The 8,218-nt window shown below is 30.0% G+C and overlaps 1 protein-coding gene across 2 annotated transcripts; it reads left to right on the top strand.

Annotated features, from left to right (window-relative positions):
• The first annotated feature begins 440 nt into the window (after positions 1–440).
• On the top strand, positions 441–4,190 carry LOC112784341 (phosphoserine phosphatase, chloroplastic). 2 transcript variants are annotated; one of them, XM_025827501.3, is made up of 8 exons: positions 441–560; positions 703–959; positions 1,385–1,517; positions 1,745–1,852; positions 2,647–2,740; positions 2,991–3,140; positions 3,213–3,266; positions 3,691–4,190. In XM_025827501.3, the coding sequence occupies exons 2-8, from the start codon at positions 728–730 to the stop codon at positions 3,814–3,816; spliced, it is 897 nt and encodes a 298-aa protein (XP_025683286.1). In that variant the 5' UTR covers positions 441–560; positions 703–727; the 3' UTR covers positions 3,817–4,190. The 2 variants fall into 2 exon arrangements, with proteins under 2 accessions (XP_025683286.1, XP_025683287.1); XM_025827502.2 differs by having other exon boundaries at positions 448–565.
• Positions 4,191–8,218: the final 4,028 nt, after the last annotated feature.

Here is an 8,218-nt window from a genome sequence, read left to right as displayed (position 1 = left end):
TAGGGAATATTGTTTTTATTATTTTTATTATTATTATTTGAACAATGTTATATAATTAATAAATATTATTATTTTTAGTTAGCAATAATTTATATTTATATTTATAAAAATGTTGTACACAATAAATATATAATTTATATTTATATTATTAAAATTTAAAATATATAAATTAATAAAATTTATTTATTAAAAATAATTTAATATTTATATTAACCAAATAATAATAAAAAAATACTAAAAGTTGCTTAGCCTTTCTCTTATTATTATTATTAATGGTTTTTTTTTTTTAATAAGAAGAGAGGAATGTTAAGGGATCAGTAATTTTTGTGTTTTTTAACTATCAATTGGTAATTAATAGTGTTTTTAATGGTGTGAGATTATATCCAATAATAAAAAATTACTTATTTTTTTTTTATAATTAAGTGCTGGCCACAAAACACAAAAATTGCTGCTTCATAGACTTTCTGGTAAGAAGAGGTTAAGCATGAGCCTCACCAACCATCTCAAGGTGCCTCCCAAAAGCTTCGATTTTAGTGGGAAAAAGAAAAAGCCTCAGGCAGGTAAGGTAACTAACTCAGTGGCAATTATTCAAACACCCTTCATGCATTCTTGGATCCAATAATCTAGTGCATAATCTTCTTCTTCCTTCTTTGATTCTCCATTTTCTCCGTTATTACTTGATTGATTGAGATTTAAAAACAGGTTAGAGGTACTTCAATTGGTTTTCATGGAAGGGTTGGTGAGTTCTGGGATCAACCCAGTTTGCGTTTTTTGTTGCAAGAAACACCAATCTCTTTTCGTTCCTTCATCGACGCTGCATCTGAAGAAGAGGAACAACATTGCCTCTGGGATTGGTGTTGAGATCGTGAAGCATTCTTCGCCAATGGTTGTTGTAGCTGCTGCTTCGTCTGTTGGTGGAGCTAAAGTGGGCCATTTTGAGAACACTATTCCTTCCAAAGGTTACAAATAGGATCTGTCTCTGTTATGGTGATTTGTTACTAATTTGATGAAGACTATCCTTTCAGTCCATTTTTCCAGAATTAGGATCTAATATTATGAATTTATGATCATAATACTTCATATTCTCATTGGCATATTCATGTTATTTGATTTCAAGTTCTGTTATTTGAGAATTATGATTTACATAATACACAGTTAGTATGAGAATGTAGGTGTCATTGTTCAAACAAGTTTAGGTATCTCTTATGCAGGCCTTGAATTGACATTACTGCTTTCTCTAACAGTGTCAAGAAATTTGTCCATACTTATTTGAACTGTAATCACTATATGTCAATTTGAGTGTCTTTAATCATTGTGTACAAATTCTTAGCTTTAATGAATTGTGCAATCATAATAATGTGGATGGGATTCTCAAAAATTGTAGAAACTCTTGATCTTTGGAGAAAGTGTAGTGCTGTGTGCTTTGATGTCGATAGCACCGTCTGCTTGGATGAAGGTATTGACGAGCTTGCCGAGTTCTGTGGTGCTGGAAAGGCTGTTGCTGAATGGACTGCTAGGTTGGATTATTTTAGTTTAGAGTTATTTTTAAAAGATTTCATCTTTGGTTATTTTATGCTCTCTCTGAATCCATTTACTAGTCATCGTTACTTTCTGGTACATCTTTGGAACAGTGCATCCGAATAAAAGGATTCAAAGTGGTACAAAGATGTTGCAGTAACAGATAAATAGGGTATCAAGGAAGTATTTGTTTGTGATTTCTGATTTAAGTGTTAAATTTTTGCAGAGCTATGGGTGGTTCTGTTCCTTTTGAGGAAGCCTTGGCTGCTAGACTGAAATTGTTCAATCCCTCTTTATCTCAGGTTCAGAATTTTCTTGAGCAAAGGCCCCCACGGTATTACTAACTACTTTTTCTTAACCATCTTTGGCAATTATTGGATAGAACTGATTTTACATTCTTAACCAGTTAACTTCCTATATCTTGATTTGCTTTGAATAATCTTAATCATTCTTTGCCTTACAAATTGAATGAATCATTCATTTTATATGAAACATTATCGATATGCTAGTATGTAAAAGACCTTAACTCAATATCGTTTTCTTCTTCAATGCTCTGCAGTTTTTGGATAAAAAAGAATTTCATTAAGATGAGGAGTAGGCATATTTATTAACTATTAGTTTACATGTAGTTGTGCATTTGATAAATGGGTTAAACACTGAGAGAGTAGAGTATCAAGTACGTACTACCCAGTTTTCTGTGCCCATCTCAGACAGATAGATCAGGAGAAGGTGTAGGGTTAAAGACTGACGTATAATCTAGAGAAAATAGTCACTCTAACCAAGGATGGTCTTGACTATGGCAGTAACCAATCCAAGAAATGATGTATTTTTCCATCTGATGCAGTTTTAAGATATATTTGATTTTCGTGCCTCAACAGGAAATGCTGCATAGTATCTAGATTCTAGAACAAAAATAATATATATTCCTTTATGTTGAAATCATAGTTTACCATTTAATGAATGTTATTGAGTGAAAAAAAAAAAAAAAAAGAAGAAATACCATAGATTTACCCCTTGATATGACTAGCCTAAACTTTGACGAAAGATAAGGTTTTATCTGCATCACCAAAGTTCAACTGGGTATCCTCTTTTCTCCTTGTTGAAACAATTCTACTAATTAATATGCAGGCTTTCCCCTGGCATTCAAGAATTAGTCCAGAAGCTGAAGGCCAATCACATGGATGTATATTTGATATCTGGAGGCTTTCGTCAAATGATCAATGTATGGAAAATAGTAGTACTTTCATGGGTTTTCTGATCCATATTGGTTACTATAATTATATTGTGAACTTGGATAAATTTCCTTTAACTGTTGCATTTGAAAATAAAATATGAAGTATTTGAAAACTATTACTAGCATTCCATCGGAAAAAAATAAAAACTATATAACAGAGAAAAAACTAGTTCTTCCATTTAATCAGGAATTGCAAATGATATTTTTCTTTCTAAATGTTATTGTGTTTCTTATGAAGCCTGTTGCATCGATTCTCGGGATACCAAAAGAGAACATTTTTGCCAATCAACTACTTTTCGGAAGCTCTGGAGAGTTTCTGGGTTTTGATGCAAATGAACCTACTTCAAGAAGTGGCGGCAAAGCTACTGCAGTACAACAACTGAGGAAGGTTAGGCTTGCACTTGCATGTGAACTTCAATTATTTTGTTTCTTGTAAAATCTGATCAAAATATTTCATCAGGCTCATGGATACAAGGCATTAGCTATGATTGGGGATGGTGCAACTGATCTTGAGGTAAGAAAAGAAACCTTCCGTAATACTTGCTGCTTGTTTGATCAAATACTTTGTTTCTAATTATGGTTTTCATGATTAGACTCGAGAATATGTTGAATTAACTAATGTTTTTGCTTATGATAAATTGTTTCTAGTTTATATCCTTTGCAATTTCCTATTACACCAAAACAGTTGTACATTTCGCTCAAAAACCAATCGTGATGTTGAAGTGTGGATACACAAATGAACCCACCCATGCTAGTTATATTTTTGGTGAATTTCATTGAGTCATTGATGGAAAGACTTCAATTCTCCATAAACTTCTAATCTGTAAATATAAAATTGTAATGATAATATTCTCTTCCTTTTATCAGTTTGTATAGTCAAGTTTAATTCTTATTTCATATCAAATGTAATAATTTGATTTTTTTTTAATCGCGTTTAGGCTCGCAGACCAGGTGGTGCTGATTTGTTCATTTGCTATGCCGGTGTTCAACTTCGAGAAGCTGTTGCTACAAAAGCTGATTGGCTGGTTTTCAATTTTAAAGACCTCATCAATTCGCTAGAGTAACCTTTTTTTTTTTCAGCTTTTCCTTTTTGGATCCCAATCTGATAAGTGTTCCAAATTTTATAAAGGTTCTGGTAACCTTCTATGATATTAGAGCATTATAGAAGTATGAGTAAACGAACATGGTAACCTGTCTGTGGTACACCTAAATAAGTATGGTGTACCACTAGATCCAATGGTGAATATGTAAGTCTAGAGATGTGTTAACCATTGGATCTAACTAATAATCTGTTGTACTCCATACTTATTTTGGTGCACTGTAGCCGTGGCCAAGAAATATTTTTCGATCTGTATTTCTGCCAATTTCCCCCCTTGATTTAATTGTACAAATGTTCTTATCTTTATGTAATTTTTGTGCTTGAGAGCATTCAGAATTACCCTTTGGTATAGTAATGATAATACTATGATCATACATGAGTTAGTACTCAAATTAGCTCCTGGAATTTTTTCCGAGACTAAAGTTGGCCCTTGAATTGAGACAAAAATTTAAAGGATCAATTTAAGACTCTTGGCAAATTTCAGGGCAATTTGAGTGTTAACTCCATTATACATATATATTGTACGAAATAGGTATATTTTATGTCTGACAAATGCAAATTGTTTATGGAATTGTGTATGAAATTAGAGCTTTGAATTGGAATTGGGTCCATTAATTTCATTTTTTTTTTTATTTTCGGGGTAACATAGAATTGGAATTATAATTCCACATACCAATTCTATGAACTTGAAATCTGAGAATCGATTCTTAGTTCATATGATATGAGTTATGAAAAGTAGGGATACTTTGAAAACAACTGAAATTTACAACCTATGAAGCACGGACACTTCCCTATTTTGTCGCGTCCGTATGTCGGACACATTTCGAACACGACACTCATCGATACTCGTCCGATATGCGATTTTTCCTTGCATCGCCGTGTCTGGTTTTGCCTTCTTCTTCTGCGTTCCTCTTCTGTGTCACTGGTTGTGGTTCTGCGTTCCTTCAACGTCTGGTTCTATCTACTTCTTCAGCATTTCTCTTCTGCGTCACTGGTTGTCTGGTACTCTGGTTTTGCGTTCTTCTTCTGCGTTCCTCTTTTGCGTTCTTCTTCTGCGTTCCTCTTCTGGTTCTGTCTTCTTCTGCGATCCTCTTTACTCTTCAGTCTTCAGTTGTTCAGCCTTCGTCCTGCTGCCGTTGGGCGCTGCACCGCTGCTGGCTGCTGGTTGCTGCCTCATGGAGTCTTGGACTCTTGGTACATTCATGATTCATCAAAAGTCTGAAATACTGAATCATTGATTTGCTTGCTTCATTGCTTATTTTCTTCATTGTTTGATAATTGATATAGTTGGTTTGTTAATTGTGATTGAATTTGTTTTGACGATGTAATTACTAATTTGATTTCATTAATCTGATTGTTAATTGTTTATGTGTATTGACTTATTTTGAATTAGGAATTTAGGATATTATTAGTTGTGTTGGAAATTAATTTGAATGACACATGTTTGTCAGTTTTGTATTTATAATTGTATACTATACTTTTAAATTTGTATAGAATTGTGAATTATTTTTATTAATCAATTAAGTTAGGTTTATAATTTTATCCTACTAGTATTTTACTCGTAATAATATTACGAGAATATACATTTTTTAAAACTACAGTCCAAGATTTATAAAATCAAATTATTTCTACAAAAAAAATTGTAGGTTGACAAAAATCTCTGACTAAGAAGACCAAGATATTTATAAATAAAAAATCAAATAATAAGATTTTTAGTTATGATTTTTATATGAAAAAGTCTAATTTTTTATTAATAATTAATTTTAACATTCGTTATCTAAAATTTAAAATAATTTAACGTGTATACTTTTATATTTAATTAGGTGTTAAGTCTGTTGCATAAATAGAAATAATTAATTTTTATACTTGTTATTTAAAAATAATATTTTTTCTCTCTATGTATATAAAATATAATTAGATATTAGCATAAAAAAATTATATTGATAGTTATAAAATTAATTCAAAATTAATTTTTTTTTAAAACAATCGAATCTTGATTCTAACTTTTAATTATAACATTAGTATTCTCTTCAAATTATATGTAACAAATATTTGAAAGAGGAGAAATGAAAATATAGATTAGAAAGATAAGTGGTGAAAATTTAAAATTAAATAAAAAACTAAAAAAATATGTATATTATAATAATAATTTTTATTTGAATTATATTATTTTGTTAATTTTATTTTCTGTAGAACAGATCTACAGAAAGGTAGAAAAAATAGAGAATGAAAGAAAAAAGAGAGAAAGATAAAGATGAAGAATGAGAGTGAGAGTGAGAGTTTGTTAATTTTGAAAGAAAAAAATTTATTTTAATTGTAATAAAAAAATATCGGATTACATATTTTGATTTGTCAAAATTATTAATATAAAATATAAATTATATATAGAGTAAAAATGATAGAGAGAAATAGAAAAATGGAGGTAGATGAGAGAATTTAGGAAGGGAGTTTATTAATTTTGGAAAAAAATATTTTCGCTCAATTTTAATAAGAGAGTGTCATGTGACACATTTGATTATTAAATTAGATAGTAATATATGATACATAATATATGTATATTTCAATTTCAACTTCAATTTTAATATTTTAATTTTTCTTTTAATGTAATTAAAGAATGTCATGTTGCACATTTTAATTGTCAAATTAATAATTATTAGTCATTGATATTAATATTAATAATGATATATAAAATAGATAGAGTGGTTGAAGGAATAAGAGAGATAGAGAAAGGAAGACGGAGGAGGGGAGAACTCTTTAATTTTTAAGGAAAAAATTTGATTTCAATTGCAATGAGGGAGTGACATGTGGCACATTTTGGTTGTAAAATTAGTATGGAGAAGGGAAGGATTCTCTAATTTTAGAGGAAAAAATTTAATTTCAATTACAATGAGGGAGTGACATGTGGCACATTTTGGTTATAAAATTAGTAGGGAGGAGAGGAGAATTCCTTAACTTTGGAGGGAAATATTTAATTCCAATTGCAATAAGAAAGTGACATGTGGGACATTTTGGTTATAAAATTAGAAATATATAATAGATTAGTAATGGAAAAATATTACAAAAGAACGCTATCATTGAAGATTGGATCTCAAAACAATTTATCAACCTCTTCTAACAAAAGGAGGTTTTTAGAATCCGAAGTAGTCTTATAACAGATCCAGAACAACGATCAAAGATTTTAAGTTATCATCCGAATGACAGAGACAAAATTAAATGTGCATATTTGCAAAAAAGTCCTTGTCAACTAAGGTCTCATGATTTTCTGCAAATTGCTTGTGGTTCTTCTTTTTGAAGATTTAATCCTAATTAGTTTGATGGCTATGATGATGGAGAATTTTTCAAAACCACAACCCGACAAGTGCACCAAATTGTATCAAATAATACCATAGTGAGTAGGTTATCATTTTCACAAAGAATAATGGATTAAGCAACAATGATTAATTGACTATTCTAATTAGACAAATCAAAATCAGAAGAATGAAGGAATTAAACATGAACAGAGGCAAATAAAAATAGCAAATAGTGAGGGAAGACAATGATGGTGAGAATGTTAAGGTTTAAGAGAGTTCACTCCTTAGGAAAACAATCCTTGTATTCATTTATTTGAAGCATGCAGACATCAATCATGACAAATTATAAATAATCAAATTTCAATTTCTTGGCAATTCAATTTCTTTTTAATCTAATTAATCGCTAATTCCTTAGTCAATTATTTAAGAAACGAGGTGAAGCACAAATCTGATTTATAGTTTCAAATAAGATTCAAAAATAGTTCTTAGGTTGAATTATATGTCACTTATCCAAACTAGTCCTAAACAATTGAAACTTACAAGAAAAAATGATTTCCAAAAGTTTTATAATCTAAATTTTATGTCACTTATTCAAACTAGAGCAATTAAGAATCATAAAGCGTCGCACACTCTTTGAAACACTATTCTTAGTTAGATCAAAAAGTAGTGAGAAAGAGTTTTCAAACTAATTCTAATATTACTTTTTTCAAAACAATATTTAGAATCCAAAAAAGAATTAGAATGTTTTCCAACAATTCTAAATATTTAGGGATGAAGAACAAAAACTCAATTATGAAATAGATCAAAACATAAACCTCAAATAAAGAAAAATACTTAGATTAATAATCCATAAGAAAGATGAACAAAACTCTTAACCTTTTAACAAAGGGAATTAGTTACTCATGGTAGAATGAAAATAAAACTGTAAAGTGTGGTGAAGTGTAAAACGTGATATGTTATTCGTGGAGTAAGTCCTTTGACTTATTTAAAATCTAAATCTAAAATTCAAATTCAAACTAAATCAAAACAAAATCAAATCTAATCCAAATCAAATCTTTTTTTAATGACTCTTAACTA

Source organism: Arachis hypogaea, chromosome 20 (genome assembly GCF_003086295.3).
Source record: "Arachis hypogaea cultivar Tifrunner chromosome 20, arahy.Tifrunner.gnm2.J5K5, whole genome shotgun sequence".
In the NCBI taxonomy this organism is placed as follows: domain Eukaryota; kingdom Viridiplantae; phylum Streptophyta; class Magnoliopsida; order Fabales; family Fabaceae; genus Arachis; species Arachis hypogaea.
The sequence above is the reverse complement of the archived record's forward strand: the minus strand, read 5'-3'. Positions and strand labels throughout refer to the sequence as shown.

Coding starts and splice junctions, on each gene's coding strand:
- LOC112784341 (XM_025827501.3), top strand. CDS start 728: ATGGAAGGGTTGGTGAGTTCTGGGATCAACCCAGTTTGCGTTTTTTGT. Junction 1,853..2,646: donor CTTGAGCAAAGGCCCCCACG/GTATTACTAACT, acceptor ATTAATATGCAG/GCTTTCCCCTGGCATTCAAG. Junction 3,267..3,690: donor ATGGTGCAACTGATCTTGAG/GTAAGAAAAGAA, acceptor AATCGCGTTTAG/GCTCGCAGACCAGGTGGTGC.